A 14,020-nucleotide genomic window follows, 5' to 3' on the forward strand; every position below is an offset into this window, starting at 1 on the left:
GCCCATCAGTGTGTGCGAGTACGGAGCACCAAGCAAAAGCACGCCATCTAGCTCAGGTTACCTTTTGAATTCGCCCGCCGCGGAAAAGCACGAAGGTAACCCTGATACATCCCCTAATGCAACTCTGTTACCAGCGACCTCTAGCGGACAAAAATATCATGTTATTTGCATTTATTTATTTTTATTCAAAAAATATCGATATACTGATATTTTGATATATATTTCACATCCCTGTAGAATACAGGCCTCACTGTTAGAAAGTTCGTTGGATAGACTGGTCGAGGAGTTCCGTCAAAAATCGGTCGCAGTTACATCTAAGGTGTGTGTGTATACCAAATTAGCAAATCTTTCCAACCGTGCAACAAAGAGGGAGAGTCAACGAAATGGTGGCCTACTACGACGAGTTTGACGCCACAGAGAACCCCAAAACCTTGACGGACTGGGTGCATAATTTTCGCGTAAAGCGACAGAAAATGCGTCGCAAGCTAAGGGGCGCTGGCAGCGACCTGCGCGTAAACGCCATTTTGTCGACGGCCCTGCTTCACGCGGAGATTGAGTTGCGGAGGAAGCAGCAGGAGCGCTTTAGCCGCTGGCTAGAGATGCAGACGCGGTTCGTGCCCCACGGCAGGACCCACTGTGCTAGTGACTTGGGTGCCACAAAATCCAAGGCTGCCGAGGAGGCAGAGGCAGAAAGCAATTTGTGGAGCAGCGAGCTCAGTGGCCTTGATAATTTCATGCGCAGCCTGAGCAGCAATAACAACAACGGTCCCAGCAACAACAATGGTCCCAGCAACAGCAGCAACAGTTACATGGGGACGGGTAGCGACAAAAACAGCCAACATAGCTGTGCCATTGCGGTGGCCAGTTAGAAAGAGATGACCATATGGTGTTCGCTTTGTGTGTATACGTGACTAACACACACAGAAATATTTACAAAATGGTGGCAGGAAAAGAAAACACTATTCGATTTTCAGCTGTCGAGTCATTTATTCTTGCGTCGCAATAGCTTAAAATTATCATTGTTAAACTAGTTTTATTACGACAACCAATTTCTCATTTGCAGTCGCAAACATGAACAAGGCTGTTATAGATTGTAAAAAAAAAGAGTGAAGGCTTGGAAGAGTGTGAGGAGTTGCTGAGTCAACGGCCTTCGAATCGAGAGTGACATGTGTGAGTCACCAGAAATCCATGAGAAAAGCAACCAGGAACAGCATTTGATCCCGGAGTACACTCGGTTTGTAAATCAGTATACTATAAACACCTAGATAAGTTACGTAGTTAGTGCTTGTGGCAAAATTGGAGGTCGCAGACGACTAATTCCACAACGTCACAAAATCTGTTAGATAGAGACAAAGAAACTCGATGCATACATACACAAGTCTGTGTGCAAGTGCTATTTTTGTGTACACCAAGTTGAATTACTTTTGTTGTCCGATTTGTCGAGAAATTCGAATTCGAACTCGAATGTTCGTTGTCGTCATCGTCATTTCTGGGAGGTACTTACGGCTTAAATTAAATAACTTTCGTTCGAGAAACTTGGCACTACTGTAAAGTAAACAAAAAAAAAAAAAAAAATACAAATTATAAATTTACTTTTAAGTAAACATACAGAACTGATATTTGATAAGAACTAAAATAAAACTTTGTAACGAATAACTGTTAAAATCAATGCTGCCTTTATTTATTGTTCACTCAGATTTGTCGCTAATCAAGCCTCCATCCCACTTCTCTGTTAGCAAAACACGCACCTATAATCGATTTTGTTTTGCAGTTTCCTGCTCCTCGCACGTTAATGGCGACGATGAGGAGGAACGGAATACTTAACAAGCGACTGCTTCGTAGGGGGCCACTAAATGGAACCGAATCGCGACCAAGACTGGTAAAGAAGAGTCAAGTCGATTGTTGCAACGTTGCGATGGCGTTGCAAAATTGAGTAACTGAGTGAGTCTTCACGTCTGTCCGAGTCACCCCCACCACCTTTACCGTCTGGCAGTGAGTTCCGCAAACCAGCCGACGGCCGATTCTGCACAGATTGCCAGAGCAGGGAGCAGCAGCAGCAAACACCACCGAGTCTCCGTATCCTCTGCATGACATTCAATGCTATGGCAATGGAAAAAACAATGGGGACAAGGCGGAATGCGCGCGGCAGCAGCTCCAGCTCACATCAGCTTACATGCGATCGAAGCTCTCGGGCTATCGTCAACTATCGACAACCACCTATTCTATATAGAACGCTTCTGGACTGCTGACCACAACCCACTTATCCACACAGATACACGGTATTTGGTATATCAGCTGCGAACAAAATATAGCTTTTTGATCAGATTTACAGCAAATGGAGCATCGGAGAGCAATCGTATTTTATGTATTTTGCGGTTTGGATTTTGAGAAGCTGCTGCTGTAATTTTCGCACGTAAGCCCTTTTAGATAACTGTCTCGATTAACACCTGAATTGCAGGCATCGAATATAACAAGTTTGTCTATGGTCCCTCTTCCGTATTCGCGTGAGGGCATATCGTTCGACTTCTCTTTTCTTTTTGCTTTTATGATTTCGACAGGCAATGATTGGACCCTAGGCGGTTGCCCTTTTTATCTTCCTAATATTTGGGCTAGCAAAGGCCGATTTAATATTTGTAGCGGCACTTCACAGTTGATCGGTTCCTGTGAGTGACCATGTATGATGCGCTCCACACTGTACTCTGCACTCCGCACTTTCCGAAGGCTTGATGTTTTAAGGGCACCATTGGGAGAGTTTGCGGTAGAGGATGCCCTTGACTATATTGAGTTATTAAATTTCAGTCCAACTTCATCGATGGGATAAAAGCAAAAGCGTAAATCGTTTTCAATACTTAAAATCGATAAATATGCTGCCGTTATAATATTTTTAGCGCATTGCTCTAGGCACCCGAGCCAACGGAATGCTGTATTATCTAACCGTAATATTGGCTTTTCCTGTAGTTGATGTATTGACCGAGGAAATCCTTGCTAAAGTCGCAATAACAAACGTATTCAGGCAGAGAAAAGCTCCAAGGAAACGGCAAAGCGGCCGGACATGTAAATTATTTGGTGAATGTAAAACAAAATATTTCTGTCTTGTAGCGATATGTCTGCAGTAGAGTGTACCTGCCCAGATCTCATTTGAAACATATCTCGAGTTATTGACGACGATAGCCTGAGCCCCTGTACCACCGACAGCGTTTGAGTGTCTTTGGGACCGACAAGATATTTCTTTCTTTCGTTATATTTATATTTTGTAGTGATGAGGCTGCTCCGAATAGCGCTTATGAGCCGACAGCGAAGCAACCATTCTCGGCACTGCGTGGCAGCATTCAACCCTCGATTGGATCGTCACAATTTCTCTCCAAAGTTTTTCTATGCCATTCCAATGAAAAAGAGGCTCATTTATAAATTCATTACAGTGTTTATTCCACGACATGAGTTTCTCCCGGCCGTTGCGATATATTACACTGCTGACTCACGCGTGCACATTCGCCTGAATTAAAACCTACCGAGAACAAGTAGCAAAATTTCTTGAGGCAATGGGAATCAAATGCCAACTTGAAAGCAATAACACCAACACTCAGTCGACGCAGTCCAACATTCATACAACACTTCGATTTCAATTTGAAAAGCAGGTCAGGTCTGAACCCAACTAGAACCAGCTTACTCCTGTTTTTCAGACATTTTTCGGGACAGGACGTGGAGTCGTTTGTTGCAGGAACAACGCTTGTCTTGAGGCATCGTGTCATAGGACCCTTTCAAGAGTGAGATTTATAGCAGTCCTAAATTTTTTTTGCACTTCTTACAGCGGTGCCGCACAGTTGATTGTGCCTGTGGGCATCGACTGATCTATATTTAAAACCAAGGGCAGTCCCGTGCCTTGACGTTGAGGAGCAAGCAGTGAACACGTACACCTCTTCTAGCTGGCCAAGTCTTTTGCTGTGCTGCTGCAAATCGTAAAGGGAATCCAAAACGATGCATCAAGTCCATCCAGTTCGGTTTCTCTAAGCAAGTAGACCGTGGCGCCGCTACGACGACAATTAATTTCAGCTAAACTGCCACTGTCGAGCACTATACGGTCGTGTAAACATCAAGTATTTACACAGAAAGCAAGCAAACAAATGACACCGCGCGCTTGTGCTGATTGTGAACCCTAATAATTTTACATTGCAGCCAAGTGTTCTGCCGGAGAGGTCTGCTGGTGTTTAACAAATCATTAAGCGGTGTCCAGCACAGTTTCTCGATGACCGGAGCGAACGTTGGCCGGGTGCGTCCAAGACGTTGGAAAATGATCCAAATAGCCAGAATCGGAGCGAGACTGGCGCCGTGATGTGCTAAGCTGTGAGCCTAAGCACGTACTGCATTGCACCGCACAGACTTGTGCGTTCGGTCCACGCTAAAGGGAATCAAATGCGTTAGGACCGAGAGCCGCTACACCGCACCATCACCAGTATTCGCTGTGAAGTGAGCTGATGTGTTGTCGTTGTTACAGGGCTGCTGCTGCAACTGCGCCACAGGCATCCTCGTGTAGCATCGCTAATTATCACTTGTCACTTTCAGCGATCGGCAGTGTTCAGCCTTGAAGCTATGGACAGATCTGAAGTAACAACTTTTAGCAAGTCGTTGACCGCACATGGGAACCAACTGCGATTAGTGTTCAAGCATCCGAATCCGATTATGAAGATGTGCAGCAGCAGCAGTTGGAGACTATCGCTCTGTCCAAAGAGACTAATCGAACTCAATGCAGAATACAACAGGGGAAAGACGAAGCACGTCGGTTGCCTCCAGCGGGTTGTCGTTTCACCTTCACTCTCCTTCCGTAGGTAGACCAGAGTTCGAGATAGCCCATATCCATCGCAAAGGGAAACAAATGCGATTAGTGTTCGAAGACCGAGCTGGGGGCCCAATGGGTCGCGCCACGCTCCGCCAGTTGAGCCCTTAACTCCTGGCCCTCCGATCATCGTACCGCAAAAGGGAAACACTTGCGAGGTGGTACTACAGCAGTCGAGCTCCCCGTTGAGCTCCTGGTAAAAGTCAAGCTTCTGGGCGAATTCTCCGCTTCAGCAAAAAATCGTTAAGGGAACCCAAAGCGATGTACAGCGACAGCGGCAGGGCAGGGTCAACCATGACACAGAGGTATATAAGCAGAGTTTTAGACAATGCACTTACGCTTTCCAGGAACGACCACCATAAAGATCCTTTCACAAACGTACAAACACCTGTATGAATCACTTCCCGGCCAAGATCGAAGCTGGCTGCCATGCCAGGCGCGCCTCCAAGCATATTCGTCATGTCGGTCTCAAAGGGAATCCAAGAGACACGCGCCCGCGGTACAGCCACTTGAAGCACACACTTTTGTTATTGTATCCTAAACCTATCCTTGCAGCTGATCTTAGTAGTGAAAATTTTAAACCCAAATTCAACAAGATTTGTGATGCAAAAGTAAGCATTTTAACGTTTGTAGACTGTTTTTTTTTTCTAGATTAGTTAAAATATTTTCTTACATTTAACGAATTGTTAAAATGAATTTTAAGCTATTTAAACCATAAATTGTATACATTATGCCCTAAGAGTCAGACCCTATGCAGACGTTCGACTTTCTTGAAGAGTGCAGCTGGATTGTCCGTTCGGGAATTAGCAGAAGGAATAATTGTATAAAGCTTCGTGGCTGTGAGCAGTAGGAGCAGCGTGCTGGTGTTTAAAACTGCGAAAGCCATTTCAGGATCCTTACCAAGGCAGGGATCAGGGAAAGCAGCATTCAAAGACATTCTCGTCATTCATCTGCAACTTCAACCAGTATTAACTGGCCTTTCGACTACCAAGTTCGTATCCTGTATCTGATTGGAGCAGAATAGAAACATTATATGACATAAGAGCACACACGCTTTGATCATTTTTTATATACGAGAAGTCCTGAATTATTCATTTGGATCATCCCCGTAATCCGCGGAGCAACACGTGGATTGGAGATATTATTTCTTGCCGTAACAGCATCGACCCGTAACCGTTTTTTTGAACTTGCACCAATGGTCTGGAATAGCTTTTGATTTTCTGACGTTCTTGGCTCGAATGGAGGCTCCAAACTATATTTCAACATTTACCTTCCCCTTCGCACCGATGCTGCAGTTGGACTGCAATTCACCTTCGCTTCAAACTGGTTGGTTAACTTTTCTCTATGAGGAGCATTCGTGAGGATATTAGATTTGTTGGAGAATTGATTTTTAAATTTGACTGCGGCGTGGGAATAAGAGGGCTCTGGCGACTGACTGCAGCGTGGGAGACACTTTAGACGGCGGCGAGGGACTTCCAACTCCTGACTGCGGCGTGGGATGTCTGGTTTTGCAACGTGGGATTATTAGGGCGTTTAGAAGAGGGCGTTAGGGGCATTATTTTGCAAACGACTGGGAATTACACCAATAATATTGACGGCGGCGTTGGAGGCGGACGGCGAGGGATGAGAATTTCGGACTGCGGCGAGGGATATGCGAACTCATGACGGCGGCGAGGGATATGTCAACTCATGACAGCGGCGAGGGATGCAGGATATCTTGACTGCGGCGTGGGACCTACATCAGTTTTCATCGCGCCGTGGGATCACCCGACTACTGTTGGACACCAGGACTGCGGCGTGGGAACTTGCGACGGCGGCGAGGGATCCTCTACCGTTTAAGACCATAGGCTGACTCCAAACGCAGTTGTCGTTGCGTACTTGGTTGCGTGGCACTCCATTTATTAGTAGTTCAAAGCTGATATACTTGATAGATGCCGTGATCAGCGTATTCACCGCCCCAAATATCCGCGTCCCTGACTTGCCCATATCTGGAAAATTCATCATTTGTATACACATTTATTTTTACTTCTGGAATACCGGAAAGCAATCCACTAATTTCGACGATCATCTTAATATTTGGACGTGCCATGATGCAAATTGCGCAATAAATTGTGTTTTGAAAAAATTAATATTCAATTTTTTGTTTCATTATTGGGAATTTACCCATTTAAAAAACGATCAAATAGAAAGGTTTCCGTAAGGACTGGAGTTAGATCTTCCATGGACTGTAGGGCTTCTTTGCTGAACTGTTTGGTTATAAGAAGGATAAACAGTTCCATTGCTTCTGCCATAAGAGTGTGCTGGAGTGCCAAATTGGCCTTGAAAAGGATTAGTCTGGAACCAGACGGATGGAAGAGCTCCTGGCTGGGAATGGTTAGAAGCTATCCAGCCACTTTGAAGTGGCACAGCTTGCGCTGGGTTCTGGTTGGCGGATAGCCAAGGTCTATTTAAAGAAGGCGATGTTAATCCGGTAGCTTGAACGGCAGCATGATGACTCGCTGGCGCAATCCGATTTGGCGACGGTACGGCACGGGTGTAGTTTTTATTTCCGGGAGCAAAGGCCGAGTGGCCTATTGTGGCGTTGGCACGATGATTAACAGGACTGGCCACTCTTGCTACTACTATAGCTTGAAATTGTAGATGACCAACTAAGACAGCTAAATAGAAATTGAAATGTTAAGAGGATAAAAGAATAAAAGTGAGTTTTCTACCGAAAATTATGGCGAAGTAATAAGACGACATCATTTGGGCGTATGTACTCTCTAAAGTTCTGTCCGGAACTGCCTATGAATGGAAACCACCCCGACATTGTACACAAGCAACCCAGGTTCTTATCAGGAATGTTTTTCAAAAGCAAGTATGTACATATATTATTTTATATACTTATGGGTGCATTAGTAATAGTATTAATATGGCTTCTGTATACAGTTTGCCAGCTCTTATCAAAGTTTTATGAAAGCGGTACCAGAGGAAACAAATTTTGGCTTGAGATAAAATTCTCTTCACTAAAGAACGTCAGCCTCGCGTCATCGTAAAAAGACCCTCGCAACTGCCTCGACGAACTATTTGAATATCTTAATAAAATAAATTAATAATTAATTAGAAGAAGGCTTCGAAGTTTAACCAATGTACACTCACCAGCACCGCAGAAGCGAGCGCAGTTAAACTTCTGCTCGTTCATATAGAGCTGCATATTGCTCCCACAAATGGGATTGTACTGCGATGTCGTAGGGCAGCTTCCGAAGCAGTTGAGAAATTCTTGTGTTGGCGGCGGAGCGGGTACGAATGGTGTAATTGACCCTGGTATTCTTACATTGTTGACGAGGACCAAGTTAGAACTGGCGGAAGCAAGCGGTCGCGCCCCTGGTGCTCCCCCAATGTCTAATGGGTTATTTGAAGATGAGAAAATTAGAGGTTCTTGAGCCCATATTAACTGACTTAAAGAAGCCAAAACCAATATTGGATGCCAGTTGTCGAACATATTCTATCGAATTCGCAGCCTTTACCTTCGACTGTTGCTTAAGTAAAACTGAGTCGCCACCAAGCTACTGCATTAAGGCATATATTAAAGAGATCAATATATGTACATAGGCGTTAAACTAGTTTTATTACAGGGATTTTTTGATCTTTTAGGGACATAGGTGCCAAGCTATTATCGAAAGGCAAGTGGTTGTTAATTTAAAAAATTTTGTAAATAAATTTTATTAAACCGAAACCGAAATTTTTTTTTTGTAACCGAAACAGCTACGCCTCTGAGAACAGGTTTCTGATGTAGACGTCTCTGGAATTTCCAGTTCTATAAGATGAGAGTAATCATTTTTTTTCTTTTTTAACTGCTAAAAACCCCAATTTGAGTCATCAAAATCTTATTGGGTAAAAGCCACTATGCATATCTTAGCCGATGATAATGTTATTGTATGGGACTGCTGTTATTCGAGGTCCCGGCAAAGATGAGGCTGGCGAAACATACTGCATAGAACGCTCTAATTTTTGGTAGTTTTTAGGGACTTTCACAAAGCCAATAGTAGCTGAAAATCGTACTCATTTTTTAATACTCTAATATTCAATCAGGACTTACTAACAGTTTGAAGTGCTAGGCACAGCTAATGGCTCAGTGTTTTTTCCTAGAGGCGCAGTTTCTTGCGCATACGAATCTTTAGGTATTTTCTGTCCAATGGATCGCTCGTAATCGGGACTTAATGTTCTTTGAAGGCATTTTCCCATATGCGGTCCTTGACGTGATCGGCCGCAGCGACATACAGCCAATATGTTTTTATACATTTCTGGAGACACAAAATTACATTCTCCCAGGTTGTTGTGCAGAATAGGGGACAAGTCTAAAATAATGCTAATTTAGTAGTAGTCACTAAAAGTAAATAATCATTGACCTTGAAGTTTAAGTTGACCTCTTAGTTTGCTATCAATCTCATTTTGGTGGTAGAACTTGTTAGTTTCCTTGTCCGATATTTGCCTCCAAACTTTTGGAAAGCTGCGGCGCGACTTGTGCTCCATACCCACCTGCTCTTTTCTAAATTTTAATACAATAATTGCATTTCAGCATCTCAAATATAAATAAATATTTTATGTACCTACAGTTTTCCAATTATTTTACCTGGGTCCATACTCGTCGGAAAAGCAATTTAAAATATTTGATCAATACAACCAGCTGCGGTTAAAGCTTTCCATAGTAACAAGAAGGGGAGCTAGCATTCGGCAAGCCGAAGCTTATATACCTTTGCAGCCATCAAATATATCAAACAAAAATCATAAAGGCTAATCAACTTCAAAGCTATGCCGATTAATTAATATATTTCAAAACAGTGGTTGTTTCGTAAGAATATAAAAAATTGACCCAACAAACGAAACCAAACTAAGTTGACAATTTTGGTAAAAAACGCTATATTTTGAATGGTTTTTCGGTTGTTATAAAACCAAAAATTGAGCTGGAGCTACGGCTGCGTATCTCTTTTTCTCATATCGATTCAAACGATATTCGAGTAGGTACATATGGCACATGCGAACAGATGCAGCGCTCCCTTCCATTCTCCACGCCCCTGGAAAAAGTTACTTTCTGCGGCAGTGAAAAGGTGCAAGGAAGTGAGTATTGAAAATTCCTCCATAATTGGTGAACATGTTGCACATTTGTGGTGCAAAAGAAAACCCGACTGAACAAATGTTATTAAAACTATACAACTTTTTTTCAGAAATCAACGAGAGCAGCTGGAACCTGGCCTAGGGCATATAACACCAAATAAAACCAAGGTTTGGGTCAGACTCACAGGAGAGTAGGTCAGCGAGGGTTTCTACTTCCCCTAGTACTCCCTTTCCGCAACTTATTCGCCTTGGACGAGCAGAGCGAGGAACAGATTTGGAACCATTGGCCTGCGGGAACAGAAGGAAGTTTGCAACGCGTGGTGTACCTGGCGAATAAAATGCAATAATAACACTAGCTTTATTTCCTTATTTTAATACTTTGTATTTCTGTTTTTATTATGTTATAAATACTATTGTTTATATTTTATTAAATAACATTTTATTGTATTGAACATGTATCTTTTTATTATTTGGGAAAAACAAGGGTATATTTAAGTATTTCAGTGGCAAAAAGGGAATTTAGTATTCGGCAATCGATTGGCGTACTAATGATCAGCCAAGTGCACAATTTTTAGGCCAAACCAATTTTGAAGTACCAGGCGAACAGAATGCTTTAGATGGTGGCCAATTTTTAATTTTCGTATTTTTACTTGCCCCCAAAAGTATGCTACACTTTTTAATGAAAATTTCAAAAATTAAAAATTAATTGTTCCCAAAAGTATGCTACCCATTTTTATGTAAAATTGCACAGCCAAAAAATCGCCTACTAATGCGTTCTGTTGGCCTGGTATTTTAAATCCTAAAATTCCAATTTGTCCCGTCGAAATCGTTCGGCCAAGACCAACATATTCAACCAAACCTAATTTTGAAGTACCAGGCGAGCAGAAAGCAAGAGTGGGTGGCTGCTCTATTTTTTTTAATTTTTTAATTGCCCCCAAAAGTATGCCCCAAAAATAAGCAAGAGCTGCACCACTTTTTTTTTTGTGAGTCCCCAAAGGTATGCTACAATTTCAATCGTTTTATTTTATTCATTTTATTTATTTTAATGCCCTAGACTAATACTAATACTATACATTTTTGGGACAATCCATGTCTTGTAAATCTTAGATGTCTAGTCAATGCCACTTATTATAAATATGTAAATACATATATTACTTCGTTTTACTTTCTACTGCGCTAACTTAAAATCCATCCCAAAATATATTGCAGTTGACACTCTAACTAATAATATTTATATGGCTGCTTCTGCTTCGACGCCTTTGGAACCGGATTATCGTCCTATCAATTATGGTGTTGTTCTCACAAGGGAAGCCAAGGCGCTAATTGTAACAAAAAGGCGCCTTCGAAGAAGAGCAATTCGTTCTCAAGATCCTGAAGACCGTATTTTGTGGTACAGAGCTGCAATGCAACTTCGAACCCTTTTAAGGAGACTTCGAAGCGATTTTTTTGAGCATAAATTGTCTTCCATGGACTACACGGTGGATGCAAATTATTCACTGTGGAAATGTACAAAATCGCTTAAGCGCCAGCCCCTTAGACAGGTTCCTGTTCGGTGTCCCAGTGGTGAGCTCGCAAAAAATGAAGTGGAGCAGGCCAATGCTTTCGGTCTACATCTAGAAGAACGCTTCACTCCGTATAGCTTTGCATCGACAGTTCAGGTTAGCGAGACCCATCAAACTCTGGAGACGCCTCTGCAGATGTCGTTGCCAATAAAGCCTATAAGGATTGAAGAAATATCTGAAGTTATCCAGTCCTTACCGAAAAATAAGGCTCCAGGAATTGATAGAATTTGCAACGTAACGTTGAAGGCCTTGCCCATAAAAGCGATTCTATTTATAGCTTTAATATTTAATGCTATTATTAGGACTCAAGTGTTCCCAAAGCAATGGAAATTAGCAGCAATTCAGATGATCCACAAGCCAGGTAAGCCAGAGGCTGATCCTGAGTCTTACCGTCCGATAAGCCTCTTATCGTCCCTGTCCAAGTTGTGGGAGAGACTCATTGCCAATCGAATAGCAGTTATCATGAATCGAGACAATATCTTGCCAGACCACCAATTTGGTTTTCGAAGAGGACACGGCACTGTGGAACAAGTGCATAGATTGGTGAAACATATTTTGCAGGCCTTTGATGACAAAGAGTATTCCAACGCAGTTTTCATTGATATGCAGCAAGCCTTCGATAAGGTGTGGCATGTTGGACTTTTGCTTAAAATCAAAAACCTCCTACCTGCCCCCTACTATGGTCTTCTGAGATCCTACCTAGAAGAACGGGAGTTCAAGGTCAGAGTTAGGGACAGATACTCTGATAACTATAGAATGAGAGCAGGAGTACCTCAGGGCAGTGTGCTTGGGCCGCTGCTTTACTCTTTATATACAGTGGATATACCAAGCCCAAACAGACATCACATGATAGATCCTTCCAAAGCTTTGATTGCTACATATGCAGATGACATTGCAGTCATCTACAATTCCAGATGTCGGAGGGAAGCAGCAAATGGAATACAAGAATACCTTAAGGATCTTTCTGCTTGGTGTAAACGTTGGAATATGAGAATCAATCCGCAAAAAACTACGAACCCCTGCTTTACACTGAAGAGACTTGTATCTAACACCCCTGAAATCCAGCTAGAGGGAGTCAGTTTGGAACAGCCGTCGCAAGCAAAATATCTTGGTATCACACTGGATAAGCGCCTTACGTTCGGACCACATCAGAAAGCAACAGTCAAAAAATGTAACCAAAGGATTCAGCAACTGCGTTGGCTTACACACAGAAGGAGCACTTTGCCGCTGAGATGCAAGAGGGCAGTATATGCATTCTGTATCCTGCCAATCTGGCTTTATGGTATTCAAATTTGGGGGATCGCAGCCAAATCGAACTACAAAAGGTTACAAGTGTTGCAGAATCGGTTTCTACGTACCATTACTGACTGTCCCTGGTATGTGCGTGGCACGACACTTCACAGAGACCTAAATCTACACACTGTGGAAGAACAGATTGGGAGACACACAAGCCGATACCGAGATAGATTAGAAAGACACCGCAGCTTACTGGCTAGGAATCTACTCCCAGCGAGACCTTTGAGGCGTCTCAAAAGGCAAGGCTTTGCCAAGACGATAAGGAATCAATAAGAAAATACTATATATAATCCTCTTCTTAATGCTGAGGTTTGGTTTACTTTTCTCATTGGTGACACCTGTGTTGTTAAGTACTTTAATTTGCTGTACAGATTCTGCACTAAATAAATAAATAAAAAAAAAAAAAAAAAAAAAAAAAAAAAAAAAACTGAAGGGCAGCCGCAGCATGGCGCCCAGCCGCTCGAACAGTCCGCCGCGGAGTGAGGGGCCGGACGGACAGCCCCCTTCGAGGCGCCCCTGTCGCGGATGCAGTCGCGGAGGGGGTCGCGGGCGGCGTGGCAGCACAGCTACGACGACGACATGAAGACCGGACCCGTGGGCGGCAGCATGGGCGGCGGCGGCGGACCGGCGCTGGGATTGGGGGCGGATGGAGCGGGCCTCGGCATTCCTTAGTTAGTTTCTAAAAACTGATTTAGAAAAGATTAGTTGACAATTTTGGTTATATTTTTAGTGGTTTTTCGGTTGTAATAAATACAAAAAGCGACTTACAGCCGAACCAAAAACTGTTTTGAGCTCCTAATGACCATAGTTAACGAGCCCAATCACCGTTTGGACGATTAAAAAAAAAACGATTTTTGGCCATTTTTCGCATTTTTTCTAAAGGGGTTACATCGTCATTTTTTGCGAAAAATGGCAAAATTTCAACTTTTTTGGGTGTTTATACCATCGGATTCAGAATTTTATCACGAATTCAACGAAGTATGCCATTCCACATTTGGAAGAATATTTCCGGAGATATTGCTAAAAAACTGCAGTTTTTTGAGTCATTTTATTTAGTTTTGGGAAAAAAAAAAACTTTTTCCATTGGTAATTTGTCTGTTATTTGGGCAAGAAACAACTTACAGCCAAACAAAATATAGTTTTGGAAAGTAGAAAAGCCCAACTATTCATGCCACCGAATGCCATTTAATTGTTATAGTTAATTGATCCTTTAGTTAGTTCATAAAAACTGATTTGG

At 42.7% G+C, this 14,020-nt stretch overlaps 3 protein-coding genes across 4 annotated transcripts; 1 reads left to right on the forward strand and 2 right to left on the reverse strand.

Moving 5' to 3' along the window:
• The first annotated feature begins 228 nt into the window (after nt 1–228).
• Nucleotides 229–5,875, forward strand: LOC108099108. 2 transcript variants are annotated; one of them, XR_001771910.2, is made up of 3 exons: nt 229–319; nt 1,064–1,234; nt 1,772–5,875. XR_001771910.2 is itself a non-coding variant. In XM_017202432.2 (2 exons), the coding sequence occupies exon 1, from the start codon at nt 384–386 to the stop codon at nt 867–869; it is 486 nt and encodes a 161-aa protein (XP_017057921.1). In that variant the 5' UTR covers nt 245–383; the 3' UTR covers nt 870–1,234; nt 1,772–5,875. The 2 variants fall into 2 exon arrangements, 1 of the variants encoding a protein (XP_017057921.1); XM_017202432.2 differs by having other exon boundaries at nt 245–1,234.
• Nucleotides 5,876–7,654: 1,779 nt separating this feature from the next.
• On the reverse strand, nt 7,655–8,327 carry LOC108099109. Its single transcript, XM_017202434.2, has 2 exons — nt 7,970–8,327; nt 7,655–7,905 (listed from the first exon to the last, which is right to left on the reverse strand). Exons 1-2 carry the CDS (start codon nt 8,310–8,312, stop codon nt 7,847–7,849), a joined length of 402 nt encoding a protein of 133 aa, XP_017057923.1. The 5' UTR covers nt 8,313–8,327; the 3' UTR covers nt 7,655–7,846.
• A 395-nt stretch (nt 8,328–8,722) lies between these two features.
• On the reverse strand, nt 8,723–9,495 carry LOC108099107. The gene is made up of 4 exons (XM_017202431.2): nt 9,425–9,495; nt 9,220–9,359; nt 8,914–9,168; nt 8,723–8,859 (listed from the first exon to the last, which is right to left on the reverse strand). Exons 1-4 carry the CDS (start codon nt 9,451–9,453, stop codon nt 8,726–8,728), a joined length of 558 nt encoding a protein of 185 aa, XP_017057920.1. The 5' UTR covers nt 9,454–9,495; the 3' UTR covers nt 8,723–8,725.
• Nucleotides 9,496–14,020: the final 4,525 nt, after the last annotated feature.

The sequence above is a fragment of the Drosophila ficusphila genome, unplaced genomic scaffold (genome assembly GCF_018152265.1).
Source record: "Drosophila ficusphila isolate 14025-0441.05 unplaced genomic scaffold, ASM1815226v1 contig_288, whole genome shotgun sequence".
In the NCBI taxonomy this organism is placed as follows: Eukaryota; Metazoa; Arthropoda; class Insecta; order Diptera; family Drosophilidae; genus Drosophila; species Drosophila ficusphila.